General features: G+C 38.5%; 5 protein-coding genes across 7 annotated transcripts in view; 3 read left to right on the plus strand and 2 right to left on the minus strand.

The window, feature by feature from the left end:
- The first annotated feature begins 48 nt into the window (after positions 1–48).
- On the plus strand, positions 49–1,589 carry LOC105269621 (uncharacterized). The gene is made up of 2 exons (XM_011310019.1): positions 49–1,298; positions 1,497–1,589. The coding sequence occupies exons 1-2, from the start codon at positions 312–314 to the stop codon at positions 1,587–1,589; spliced, it is 1,080 nt and encodes a 359-aa protein (XP_011308321.1). The 5' UTR covers positions 49–311.
- Positions 1,590–1,998: 409 nt separating this feature from the next.
- Positions 1,999–4,840, minus strand: LOC105269598 (gastrulation defective protein 1 homolog). Of its 2 annotated transcripts, none has more exons than XM_011309976.1 (3): positions 4,683–4,840; positions 2,955–4,267; positions 1,999–2,856 (listed from the first exon to the last, which is right to left on the minus strand). In XM_011309976.1, exons 2-3 carry the CDS (start codon positions 4,247–4,249, stop codon positions 2,172–2,174), a joined length of 1,980 nt encoding a protein of 659 aa, XP_011308278.1. In that variant the 5' UTR covers positions 4,250–4,267; positions 4,683–4,840; the 3' UTR covers positions 1,999–2,171. The 2 variants fall into 2 exon arrangements, with proteins under 2 accessions (XP_011308278.1, XP_011308277.1); XM_011309975.1 differs by having other exon boundaries at positions 2,955–4,270.
- Positions 4,841–4,875: 35 nt separating this feature from the next.
- Positions 4,876–7,405, plus strand: LOC105269600 (differentially expressed in FDCP 8 homolog). 2 transcript variants are annotated; one of them, XM_011309977.1, is made up of 6 exons: positions 4,876–5,258; positions 5,439–5,730; positions 5,869–6,039; positions 6,154–6,207; positions 6,310–6,551; positions 6,668–7,405. In XM_011309977.1, exons 1-6 carry the CDS (start codon positions 5,055–5,057, stop codon positions 7,106–7,108), a joined length of 1,404 nt encoding a protein of 467 aa, XP_011308279.1. In that variant the 5' UTR covers positions 4,876–5,054; the 3' UTR covers positions 7,109–7,405. The 2 variants fall into 2 exon arrangements, with proteins under 2 accessions (XP_011308279.1, XP_011308280.1); XM_011309978.1 differs by lacking the exon at positions 6,154–6,207 and having other exon boundaries at positions 4,877–5,258.
- An 89-nt stretch (positions 7,406–7,494) lies between these two features.
- Positions 7,495–11,894, minus strand: LOC105269601 (4-coumarate--CoA ligase 2). The gene is made up of 6 exons (XM_011309979.1): positions 11,571–11,894; positions 11,145–11,318; positions 10,693–11,027; positions 8,703–8,849; positions 8,012–8,517; positions 7,495–7,840 (listed from the first exon to the last, which is right to left on the minus strand). The coding sequence occupies exons 1-6, from the start codon at positions 11,853–11,855 to the stop codon at positions 7,515–7,517; spliced, it is 1,773 nt and encodes a 590-aa protein (XP_011308281.1). The 5' UTR covers positions 11,856–11,894; the 3' UTR covers positions 7,495–7,514.
- Positions 11,895–13,069: 1,175 nt separating this feature from the next.
- Positions 13,070–13,908, plus strand: part of LOC105269622 (odorant receptor Or1) — a 6,307-nt gene continuing 5,468 nt past the window's right edge. Inside the window, exon 1 of the mRNA XM_011310020.1 lies at positions 13,070–13,135. Coding sequence (XP_011308322.1) covers positions 13,085–13,135 — 51 coding nt within the window. The 5' untranslated portion in view covers positions 13,070–13,084. The remainder of the gene's footprint in view (positions 13,136–13,908) is intronic.

Raw genomic sequence — 13,908 nt, forward strand, 5'->3', positions numbered from 1 at the left:
ATGAACTCAAATCACAACTGCAATCTTTATTAATTTTTCATGGAAAATGGTGCAATTTCCGTTTGATTACCTGTCCTAAAATACAAACAAGATTTTTTCAAATGATTTGTCCACGACTTTCTGTCTGTCCACGTAAACAGGTGCATCCATCACCCGATTCTGAATAAATAATCCCTCAGACTAGCATTTCGATGGCAATCAGCAGTATCTCCATCAGGACGCGCTTGAATCCGAGGTTCAATCGATATCGACTCTGTCCCTTGACCATTGCAACCTAGAAGTCATTCCCAGCAGTAATCTCCGCTGAAAAGATGCCCGAGTTAAATCGAAAGTTCAATAATCAAGGACTGAGGACTCACCTCGCGAAATTCGCGTTGTACTTCTTCAAAGTCATCGGATTGCTGCCCCTGGGGGTGAAATTGACAAGTGGACGATTAGAAATCCATACCTCGAGGATCGGTTATGCGTACAGTCTTTTCCTAGTAGTCGTGATCTTCGGTTTGGATTTTTACTCGATCCCGTACACGTACCAGATGCAATACATCGGTGACAGTGTCTTGACGAGAAGATTGAAGCTGACAAAAGCTGTAATAGGTACAATCGTGCTGTTCCTCGTGTGGTTCATCATGTGCCTGCGACAGAGAGTCCTGACAGACATAATTAGCAAATGGATCAATGTCGACCGGGAGATGACGAGTTACAATCAGATCCACCAGATGAGAGCCTCGAGTCCACTGCTGATGGTGTTCTTCATCTCGAATCTGATGATCTGGGCTGGTGTAATTACGACGGACGTTCTCATCCTCGAGGCTTTCGGTGCTAATGTACTGTTCTGGGTATCGATGATCATCCCAAGCTTCATCGTCAGCTGGCTTTTGATCCAGTACACGATGGTATTGTGTCTTTTGACACTTCGATTCCAAAGTGTCAATCGAACGATTGTAAAACTTAATGGAGTATCTGAGGGCATTAGCTTGGATCACTACATCACACCAGTCCTCAGGGTTCCTCTGGACAGATCCATTGTCGGCACACTCTTGGCTGTGAAAAAAATTCACGCCCACTACTACGAGGTGTCCAATGATATTGCCAATTTTTATGCTGTTCCTTTGCTTTTCGCTGTGACATTCTACTGTGGAACTATTATTTACAGCGCTTATTATCTGATTATTCCCCTCATATCCATATCCTGGGGAGACAGAATTGTCTTGAATACTGCCAATGCTGTACTGATGCTCATCATGCAGCTCTTCCCTATTGTCATGATGGCTATTTGCGTCAACAGACTCACCCACGAGGTTTTATCCTAACTTCATCATTTTTTATTTAAAAAAAACCTGAAAAAAGTAGTTTTTGTAGACATTTTAGTGGATTCCTATCACACGAATTTTTGGAAATTCTCCAAAAATTCTTTCCGATAGATCGCAATTTTTGCTGTTAAATTGCTCGGTGTGAATAATTTTTTGTAATTATTGTAATACAATTTTCTTTAACAGATGAACATGACAGCCGATGCTGTCCACAAACTACTCGCCTGGTCGCTCCCTAGTCGAGAGGTGAAGTCCGAGGTGAATCAATTTGAAATCTGAATTAAGCAGAAGAATTGAAAATAATGTTGGGTATTATTTTAGTTGAAAAAATTTTCGATGGAACTGCTGCACAGAAATGTGGAATTCACAGCTCATGGAGTATTTCCTCTGGACTGCACTTTGGTACATTCGGTGAGAACAAAAATAAATGGATCCTATCGAAATTCTGGGCGAACAAATTCTCCGGGAAATGCCTAGAGCATTTTAATTGATGCATCGACTCTAGTCGAGACATTATTTTCAGATATTCAGCATAGCAGTTACTTATCTGATAATTCTGGTGCAATTTCAAAGATCCTCGGAGTCCTGAGCACCACTAAGGTCCGATTATATCAAATTAAATTAATTAAATAAAGAAAATTCATAAATCAAATTCCGAGATTAATAATAAAATACAAAGAAGAAAAGATTCCCGTAACTTTCTATTTAATTTCAAATTCTCATTTCCATCATTTCTCATGGAAAAGTTCAACTTAAGACTCAAGTTTTTTTTTAAATATTACAAAATTAAAAAGTTTTAAATTGTGTAAAGGAATTTCGCATAAAATTCCCTAAAACATCGCCAAATCTAAGAGAGAACCCCTACAGTTTAGGTTTCTTGCTGGAGGGTCCACTGTCGGTTTCATCGCTCTGAAAAATGGTAGTTGGCTGGGTTTTCTTGTAAGCCGGAGCAATCCAGTAAGGATTTTCCTCAGCCTCCTTGGCGAACTTGAGAATAGCCTCCCTGGGATCCTGATCATCCTCAATCCTTTTACTGAGCCCCAGATTCCTGATGACATACGAGCTGAGAGTGCCCCCAGAAGACACAACCCTGCCCCCCTGTCCCGAGGTGATGGGTAGATCCGGTCTTCTGGATTTAACAGGATCAAGCCTATCCTTCTCCATCTGCTTCCTCACGGACTTGGGCCTGTCCTGTCTGAACAGTGGCAAAGCATGTGGTGTGATAATCTGCTGTGTCGACATCATCTCCATGTGATTCTGTTTGTGATGGGTCTTGACGACACACAACTTGGCACCTCTGAGACTCCTCTTCGAGTCGTAATACGCCTTGACAACCCCATTCCCACAGCCCACGAAAATCTGATTCAATTTTGGATGCCACAGTGTCTTAATCACGTGAGAATTCGTAACCCGAATTTCGTTCACCAATTCAAAACTGTTCTTGTCGTAAAACAGAATTCTTCCATGAGTCTGGCCCTTCTTCAATGACTCCCCAGTGATGATCATGGAGTCGTCAGGACTGAACATGCAGTCAGTCGTGTCGTATCTGAGGCAAAAATGAGATAATTAGATCCAATAAATTATCACTCAATTAATTTCAGTGGACTATCATGACATAAAAAAAAAGAAGAGACGAATCCTGACCTGGAGAACAAATCGTCAGCCACGAAGACAGGTTTCTTAAAGCTCCTGAGGTCCCACAGCTTGAGAGTATCATCGCAGGACCTGGTGGTAAGCAAATCCCCAATATACGAAAAGCTCAAGCTGGAGATTCCAGCTCCATTCTGATGCGCCTCCCGCAGGATCAACGACGGGTTGACAAAGTTCTTGCGGTGATCCCACATCTGGATACTGCCATCAATACAGCCACAGGCCACAACATTTCCTTCTCTGCTGTAGCCACAAGTTGTGGGTATCGTTTTTACTCCATTCTGTGCTCGACACTTTATCAGCTGCTTGTGCCTCTTCGGTCTGTACAGTATCCATAGCCTGCAGGTGCTGTCCTGAGAGCAAGTGATGTACTCCTCCTTGACGAATGGATGCCATGCACCAGCATTTAAACCCGCTGTGTGGCCCTTTGTTCTCGCCATGTCAGTGATGTACTGATCACCCTTGACCGTCTCGCACTTCTCGAAACCGTCACGGTCCAGGACTTTAGCCTGCGCCGAGCCTGATATCACAAGGATAACGTCTCCAGTCATGGAGTACTGGAGGCACTTGATGGGATGATTTTCGCAGGGTTGGAGGGTGCGAAAACTCCTCAGGGATGAGTCCATTCCTGCAAAATCCCAGAAACTTACGTCGTAGTCCACTGATCCTGAGGCAAGACGAGCACCTGCTGGATCTGCTGCCACTGCTGTTATCGCTTTTGTCCCGTGGTTCATTGAGACCTCGTGACTGCACGGGATTTTTTCCATGGGGCTCAACTCCTCGGTGTCTGAGCTATCCGAATCCTCGGAGTCGCTGGAGTCTTTGGAGTCTTTGGAAATTTTTGTCTTTGAATCTTTATGATTGATCAATGATTTTGAATCGGAATTTTCCGAGTCTTTGGTGGCTGTCGAGGGGGCGGGGGGCAGGGGTCCGATTACTTCGTCTTCGGATGAGGAGGAGTCGGCATCGGGTGTGAGAGATTTTTCCGATGAGTCAGCTGATTTCTCCGGCTGGGAGGCCCTCATCGTTTTTTTAATGTTCTCCATCATCTCTTGGACGTCGAAGGCTTTCGCCTTTTTACCGAATCCCGTCATGCCCATTATTTTACGGAGACTGTCGGACTCCTCATCGTCCTCGGGACGAATCTCGTCGATTTCCGTTGCCGTTTTTTCCGGGGGTTTTTTGCCGAATTTACCGAAGCCTGAAGTGGCCACTGGTAGAGAGGGGGCTGGGGCTCCAGGTGTCGGCAGGGATGAACCGATTTTACCGAAGGTTATTGATTTCTTCATCGCAGGGATCGCAGGCAGCTGCTGATAATGAAATTTTTATGGTTGAAAAGAAATTATGAGGAAAATTCTCATTTTTCCACGAGAAAATCACGCTGAATGTACAAATCATTCATTTTTTTAATACCTGTTTTACTTCGAAACTGTTTTTACAATTTCAAATTTTGAGAACAGACATTTTTTCAAATGTCATTTCATGGTGGGTGCGTTTTGAAAAATTTATTTATATTTTATCAATTTGCAAATTATCCCATGAAAGTAGATAAGGCAAAATTTGTTATTATTTTCATTCAGTATTATCTCTTAAATGTTATATTTAATATCGGAGATATCACTTTTTTTGATTCCCCAATAGATAAATATGTTTTTATTTTGGAATGAAAAAGGTTAGTTTATCCCAAAAATCTCGAAAAAATCTGTGAAATTCTGATCATACCTAGATCACCCTCGAAGTCTTTAAAAATCCTCACAGGGTCAAGTCAAAAGATCGTAACTCCCTCCAAAATAACAAACATATTAACAAATTCGACGTATTTTTATTCGTGTAAATGTTGTTGATTTCGAATGTCCAATGTCAAGACAGACACCACTAAACACTGAAACGTTGAGAACCCCTGACCAATCAGCTGATCGTCAATTGAAGCATGAGGATCAGATCAACAATTCATTCCCATCGCAAGTGCAATGATAAATGCAATTAGTGATATGTAGTTACGTGTAATTAATATCACGGTGGAGATAAGTCGCTTGTCTTATTTTATTTATTAGACAACAAATTCAGAAGCACTGGATTTTACAACGTGAAAATATGGCGGGATTGACAGCCAACACGAGTGTGTCCTCTTCAGAATTGAACCACGAGAAGAGGACAAGGTCGAACAGCTCTGGAACAGCGTCGACACCATCATCTTCATTCGATTACGCACCTGGAGATGCTGATGACAGTTCAGGAAGTCGAGTAGCTGTTCCTTACAGTTTAAAATCTGTGGAAGCTCTTCTGTCTTTATCCAAGGTATGACAAACCATCTTCTATAATTTTATTCCATATTATCCTCTCTTAATTGTTTTATCCAACTTACACAGAAATTGACTAAACGAAACGTAATAATTTATTGAATAAACAAATAAATTGGAGGGTTTTTACAATGATTTTTTTTGTCTAAAAGTTATAATTTTGTTTGACGTGTTATAGACAGCTACTTTGGACGATTTAACCGAGATGGTGGAGAAATGTAAACAGATGGTCCTGGAGAGTGATCAATGTACAGAAGAGAGGAAATGGCTGGTGCGAAGACTAATCGAATTGAGATTGAGAGCACAGGAATTGCGAGAGACCTCCGACGTTAGTTCCTTAGAGACTCAGGTGATATTGGGGCATCACCTGGTGCCCCAGAAGTATCAGATCTCGAGTTCAGGTCCTGTTTACTGCGATCATTGCAGTGCAGCCATTTGGCTGATGCTCCAGTCCTGGTACATGTGTAATGGTAATTATGAATTAATTTTATTGACTTATTGTTTAGTTTTTATCATCACGAACAGAATTACAGGACGAGACATAATTTTGTCGATAACAGGGAGAATTTGTCGGGATTAATTTGTGACAATGAATTTAATGAATTCAGATTGTGGATATTGCTGCCACTGGAAATGCATCACGGATATCCGTCGAGTCTGCGCTAATGTTGTGGCAAGCGAAGCTGGAGGGTACATCTTCACCAAGGAAATCTGCCCTGAAAAGGGACTCTCAGCCCAGTTGTACAGATGTGCTGAGTGTCACACTAAAATCACTTTCAGTGAGTTCACGATTTCCTAGGAAATATCTCTTTAATATCTGAATTTTTGACAACTCACTTCCCACTGAAATAAAAACAATTATTTATCTAATTAATTAATTGTCTCGTTGCAAGCTATCACAAAAGGTCTGTCATTGCCATGCTTTGGCAGTCCTTTCAGGCAAACAGGTATACAAATCACCAAAGATTTAGAACATTCTTCCTTTCTATTGAATGAATTTATGGAAATCCAGGAGGGGTTTCATCTGTTTTATTTTTGCCGTCATTCAGAATCTGCCTGGGTTGAGCCGAGACTCTGTGATTACACTGGACTTTACTTCTGTCAAAGATGCCATTGGAACACTCCAGCTGTCATTCCCGCTAGAGTAATTAGGAATTGGGATCTTGATCCGAGAAAAGTCAGTCGTTCTGCTTCACAATTGCTTGGATTATTGAACGAACGACCAGTTTTGCCACTGGAAGAATTAAATCCCAAATTATTTACCCTAGTACCTGACTTGTCTCTGCTGAAGGTAATTCATACATTTATTAAGTTAAATCAATGAATTTTAATCAATTGTGATCACAATCTCCTCCCCATTTCTTTGCACGTTAAATTTCTAACTGAATTATTAAAATTCTTGTTTAGAGACTGCGAGAAGAACTCCAAATGATGAAAAAATACTTGGTCTTCTGTCCAGACGCCGATTTTCAGGGCCTCCCTTGGCGTGCAGGTCTTCGGAATCACATGATCGAGAACTCTGGTAATTATTCTATGAAGGATTTAATTGATCTCCAGAATGGAGTTCTCATGGAGGAGATACGTGTGGCGTACGATGCCATGAGGAATCACATAACGGAATCCTGTGAGTTGTGCTACGCCAGGGGACACCTCTGTGAAATATGTGGGAACGATGAGGTGATATTTCCTTGGGATGCATCTGCTGTGTGTTGTCACCAGTGCAATGCCGTCCATCATCGGGTCTGCTGGTCCAAACGGAATCACTGCTGTCCCAAATGCGCGAGGATAAAAAAACGATTGACTAAGGAGATTGAAAATTGTCAGTCTGATCAAGAAGATTCTACTTGATCGTCATGAATAACGAGAGAAATCCTATCATTCAATCTATTCGCGATTTTTTCATCGATATGACAATTTTTTCGTTTAGTAATATATATATTTTTAACAGACGACACCAATTATTACTAATACTAAAAATGACAAATGAGTTATATATAATTATTTAAATTATTGAAATCATAAATTTATTACGTTATTTGGAGTGAATTTCGTTGGAATTGTCACCAAACAGTGAATAAAATTTCAAATGCGAATGATTTCAATAATTTTAAATAATATTTTAGAGGATTTATAATAAATATTGACTAACAATATTTCTCGTTTTTTTGACAGCAATTTAATTGATTTCTCGGTAAAATTCATTTGACGTGAAAAAAAAATATTGAAAGCCAGAATTGAATTTAATGGGCTCTCTTTACTCGTTCTGGAGCTCTTGTCTGAGAACTTTGCCCGCAGGACTCTTGTTTATTTTATCAGTGAACACAACATCACCGAGTTGTTTGTATTTGACAACACGTTGAGCAATGAAGTCTTTGATCTCTTCCTCGGTGACTTTTGCTCCCCGTTTAAGTACAACAAATGCCTTCGGCACTTCGCCAAATCTCTCGTGGGGAACACCGATTACAGCAGCATCCGCTATTTGCTCGTGCCCATGGAGGAGATTTTCAAGTTCAGTCGGCGACACTGGTGATCCTTTGACCTTTATGAGGTCCTTCATACGTCCAGTGATGAATAATTGTCCTAATTAGTTAATTAACAGAATCAAATACTGATATTTATTTCCTTGAGTTTTCCTCACACATCTAGAAAAACTCAAAACTTGAAAAAATCGAAATGAATTTCAATTATAAATTTAATTTTACTCTTGCTAATTGAAAACAAAGGGAGGTAATATAGAGAAAAAAGTCGTACCTATTTCATCGATGTACCCCAGGTCACCGGTTTTAAACCACTCACCATCCATGCAATCCTGGGTAGCCTTGACATTTTTATAGTATCCCTTCATAATCTGTGGTCCCCTTACGAAAACCTCCCCTATTTCTCCAACCCCTAGATTTCTCTCGTCACCAAAAATTCTTAGTTCGGTATTTGGAAGGAGAAAACCAACGGATTCCATCACCGCTCCGTATCCCGACGTCAAAGTTGGAGACGTCTCCGTCAATCCGTAGCCCTGGCTAAATTCAGAATCGCTTGTAATTTTCGCTTTGAATTGCGCTATTTTCTCGAGAGTTATAGGAGCTGCTCCAGAGAAAATTATTCTCATAGTGGCAAAATGCTTCGATTGAAATCTATTGTCATGGATCAGCAATTGAATCACTGGAGGAACAGCAAATAAAATTGTTGTCTTGTATTTCTCCAAAACCTGCAGAAGTTTGTCTGATGTAAACTGCGGCATGATGATGAGTTTTGCGCCCTGACTGCAATTTTATGACATTAAAAAAAAAACGTGCATTTCAGTTCATACAGAAAAAAAAACTATCAATTTTTTCTGTACGTTGTTTCTAATTAATTACTAATTAAGTACTGTGACGAATTGATAACGATTGAATTGCAAATTGATAGTAATTGAATATTGTAATTAAATAGTTATTGCACTTGTTACCTGAGAGATGCAAAAAGACAAATAGTAAGGCCATAAATATGATACGCAGGCAAAAACACGGGTATGACCTCCTGGTATTCATCTACGGCCTTAATTAGGGAGTTGCACGCTTCACAAGAAACCTGGCACAAATTAGCTGTGATATTTCTGAAAAGAATTTGCATCACTTCAATATTTGATCTCCATTCAAAAAATCTCAACCTCTAGGCCTTTTTTATTTTCTTCAATAAAAAATACCGAAGAGATGATTTAATAGAGATTATTAGAAGACAGATTTCCACTCTTTTGAGTTATTGGAAAGGAGGGAAGGGTAAAATGGGCCCTCCCTTTTTTTAGATATTCATAGTTTTTTCCTCTTTATGATAGAGATGTAGGGGCGGAGTAATTGATGCGTTGATGCGTGTTTAAATGTTATATTGGATTCATCAACCCAGAAGTTCAATTCTGTACACGAAATTCAATTGATTAATAATTAAACAATGGTAAAGATGATTAGCGTTAAATACTATTTGCATGAAGTAGAAATTAATTGTTTTTGCTTCCGGATGGTAGTTCCGAAGACTGGTATTTGACCGATTGTTCGATTGTCTGATTTCAATTGCAAGTTATCTAGAATGCTCTAAAACGCGAATAATCGATGGTTCTACATCATGCCTCTGTGTCAGTGCGGGAGAATTCGAAATTTTGAAGATTAATTTTGAAAAAATACTACATAAATACGGTAAAATTTACAGCTAAAAATATGAATATTTAAGTTGTGATAACTATCATTAACTTTTATTTTGGTGCGTCTTTTCAGCTCGATCCATTGAGTAGTTCCTGAGATATACAAATTTTCGCTAATTTCGTTTTTGCTGAATATCTCTAAAAATAGCGTAAGGATTTCAATTTTTTTTCAAAACACTCGTCTCAATGGGTTCTATATCATTCGGTATCTATATCATTCGGAATATCTACATTTGTTCTGATAAAATTTCGCGATATCGCCGTTTTTAGCTTTTACTATCATAAACGTTGTGAACACGATAAATCGATAAAAAATAGAGATGGCGAGTTGAAACTTTGTACACTTATAATTCTTATAATATTACAGGTGGGTGTTAGGAATGGACGTAATCGGCCAAGCGGTTCCAGAGATATTACACCTTTTGCGTGAATATATTTCGTTGAATATCTTCTGATCCACTCAACGGATTTCAATTTCTTTCCCTTCAAATGAATCGTCTCTGTGGGCACCATCAAAGTAATGAAAATATGTATAACCGTTCGTGGAAAAATCGCGGGATACTGCCATTTTCCGTTTTTTTAAAACTATTTTCAGTATTCTATACTCAATAATTTGATGAAAAATTAGAATAACAAGTTACAATTTGGTATGATTACAGTTTTTATGATATGAAAGCATCAGGCCTCAGATGGGATCAATCCGCCGAGGGGAAGTTACAAAATTAATTTTTTTATTGAATTTCATGTTACTAATAGGTTCAATATATTTTTCTGAACTCGCGAGCGAATGGTTTCGAAGATATCGTTATCAGAATAGCTATGAATCCGTTCTGAAGGTTACTATCAATTATAATATAATAATAAATTAATAATTATAATAAATTATAATATTGGTAGAAATTAAAAATTAGAAAGAAAAAACTATCTGTCAAATAGGCTCGGCCAACTATTTGTTTGTCGAAACTCGACGAGTCAATTCAGTACCATTGGAAAAAAAAATCATGACAGGGAGGGAAGTGCATTTTACCCACCTTACCCCCAAAATATTTGTTTTGTCGACGCGTTTCGCAATTGAGGTAGAGTAAGGGCTAGTGGTTTGAGTAGTAAAAATTGTTAAGGAACGAATTTCTGCTTAGGAGGTCCATTTTAACCTCCTCATCCTTAATTATTAAATTAGAATTCCACGAAGCTGCTGAAATTTATGATAAAATCGACAGAAGACGGGATCTTACTGGTGAAGGGGTGAATAAAATAAAATTGGAACCTGTGGGTGAGTTCGACGCCTTTAGGCAGTCCAGTTGTTCCACTGGAATAAGGAAGGACCATGGTATCATTGAGTGGATCAATCTTAGTCTTGTCCAGAGTTTTTTCGAACTCCTCGACTTTATCAGACACAAGATCCTTAAAGTCGATGGCACCAGGAGGCACATCCGTGTTTGAAATCACAATAACTGGTGATCGAACCAATGTATTCCCCATTTTTATGCTCTCCATAACCCGAGGGTAATGAGATTTATCTGTAATTACAGCTGTGGCATCTGAATTCTCGAGTTGTCTATTCATCTCGAGAGCTGTGAACTCAGGATTCATCAGCGTCATCTGGAAAATCAAGAGATCGTTAAGTAATATAACATGAAATTTTATTACCGAAAGGCCGTCAATAAATAAATTAAATATTGAGGTGGAAGGAATTTCATTGATTCCTTAATTAATTACCCGAACACCTGCTTCACTTGCACCTAGAGTGATAATTGGGTATTCGATGGCATTTGGCAGGATGACTGCTAGGGTGGCACCAGGAGGCAATTGTCTTCGAAGTGATGTCGCGAATTTTCCACATGTCTTTCGAAGTTCTTCGTAAGTGTATGTCCTTCCGGTGTCGGGACATGCCTATCGCAAAAATATCTCGGGTCGATAATTCGATAATGCAAAAAATCGATTATTTTTTCTACATTTTATAACTTGCATCCGGATGAAGTGTAAGAAAAAAAAAGGTTTAAGTTTAGAGAATAATTGAGTGCAATTAATCAAAAACAATTTGATTAGTTAATAATTTAATTGCAATTTTGAAGTAAAAAATTGTCATATATTTTCTGAAATATTAGTCGCGAGATAAAGAAGTTAAAAGAAAGCAGAATTTACTAGAGCAACTTTATTCCACCATTTGTGCGATTCTCTCAACACGTATTCATGAACAGAACAAGTAGGCAATTCCAGATCTTCATGTCGACTCCTGAAGATATTATTTTCACCGATGGTTGATCGATAGGATTTGGAATTAGTGAAATTCGTCGTGTGTAACGATTTGAATTTCGTTGATCCACAGAAACTTTTCGAATATAAATTGCGATTACAATTGACTGGTTGAGTATTGAATAACTTGGGGTGATAAAATAATGTGAAATGTTTTCGCGATTTAAGTATCATGGCTGCGTCGGCGATAAGAACGAGACTGAATGAATTTTATTGCAGCAACTCATTTTTATACACAGGAGAATCGTTATTCGCTGATAATGGTAACAGATAACGGTTCTGTCATTGGTGATCTTCGGATTCACTCACAAGCTCTACAGATCATATAGAACTATTACTGAGAAAGATAATTGCAAGACTTTGTTCGCGGTTTCATTATAACTGCCCTCGACAATTTCTTATAATTGTTGTATAATAATTCATTGAATGTTTTTCTCAGATCGTCGACAAATTTATTAAAACTATTTACACTGAGAAAAAAATTTTCTTTAGCCAAGAATATTTACTAACCACAAGAAAATATATTTGGCATTAGTAAGTCTTATGGGAGTATTGACACAGTGATCCCCAGATTTACTAGTAGGAAGAAAATATTCTTGGCAAAAATAATTTTTTTTCTCAGTGTACAAATGCAGTCTTTATCCAGATGAAATTCAGTCTGATCCCCTGGGAAAAACACTTTTTTTTTAATTCATTATCATTACTCACTGTTTATCTTCATTAGATATAATTCAACTCTGGATTGTCATTCCACTGAAACGCAGAATGAAATGGAATGATTTTCTTTTTATTTTCGAACTTAAAAGCAGGATTTATAAACGATTTGAAAAAATCGTCAATTACTCTCTGTTGACTTGATTTTATTGACGATTGGCATTCTAAATTTAAATAAAGTCGTTAAAATAATGAATACTTCTCAGCCAGAATGTGCCGTCCAGGAAACGCAAATGTTTCTCGAAGTATCGAACCAAAACGTCAAAGGAAATTAATGACAGGGTGAAATATGCAAAAGACAATTCCTGAAATATAAATGAGACAAGATAATTAATAGTTTGAGTTTCCCTCAGGCAAACAGCTGTGTAATCACGCTAAAACCCTCCAATTACTCAAATAATATGCCATCAATTTTCCCTGGAAGACATCCCCTTGAGGTCTGCCTCCAGTCCAGGATGGACAACCTAGACCATCACCTCATGGAGAACAACTCGTTGCGACGAGTGCCACCGAATTTTCATATTCGAATATCTTTAATTATGATTAAGTATTTTGGCACATGGCCTCCCCAGAGCAGACACCGATTCCTGTATTTTGTGTATTCAGCTCTAATTTTTATCTTCATGCTCGGGATTTATCTCGGAGTTCAATTCATCAATCTGGTGATCATCTGGGGCGATGTACCTAGCATGGTTGCCAGTGCTTTTCTTCTCATGACCAACAGTGTTCATGCTTACAAGGTTGGTTGAAATTACAATTGTTCATTATCTTTGTGGAATATCGCTTGTAATCGGCCAACTTCAACTCTCATATTTTTTTCTCTTTTATCAACTCGATATAACCCAAGGAGTTCGAAAGTGCAGGTTTTTAGGCCGTATCCGAATGAATATATGCATGCATTTCGATTGCTTTTCTTTAATTGCTCACCCTTATCTCTACTTAATTGAATCTTTTTATTTCAAATGTAGGTCTCATTGAGAGTTATCTACCGCCGCCATCGAAAATTGATTTCATTCATCCATTTTTTGCTTCCGAATGGAATTTTTGTAATCGACCAAGTGTTTGATTCCGAGTGGAAGCTTTGTAATCGATCAAATTTAAGTTTTTGCTTCCGGATGGAAGCTTTGTAATGGACCAAATTTATTGCTTCCAAATGGAAACTTTGTAATCGACCAAATTTATTGCCTCCAAATGGAAGCTTTGTAATGGACCAAATTTATTGCCTCGCAAAGAAAGCTTGGTAATGGAGCAAATTTATCGCCTCCGAGTGGAAGCTTTGTAATCGACCAAATTTATTGCTTCCAAATGGAAGCTTTGTAATGGACCAAATTTATTGCCTCGCAAAGAAAGCTTTGTAATGGACCAAATTTATTGCCTCCGAATGGAAGCTTTGTAATCGACCAAATTTATTGCTTCCAAATGGAAGCTTTGTAATCAACCAAATCTAAGTTTTTGCTTCCGAATGGAAGCTTTGTAATGGACCAAATTTATTGCCTCCGAATGGAAGCTTTGT

The sequence above is a fragment of the Fopius arisanus genome, unplaced genomic scaffold, assembly GCF_000806365.1.
Source record: "Fopius arisanus strain USDA-PBARC FA_bdor unplaced genomic scaffold, ASM80636v1 scaffold00071, whole genome shotgun sequence".
NCBI classification, from domain to species: domain Eukaryota; kingdom Metazoa; phylum Arthropoda; class Insecta; order Hymenoptera; family Braconidae; genus Fopius; species Fopius arisanus.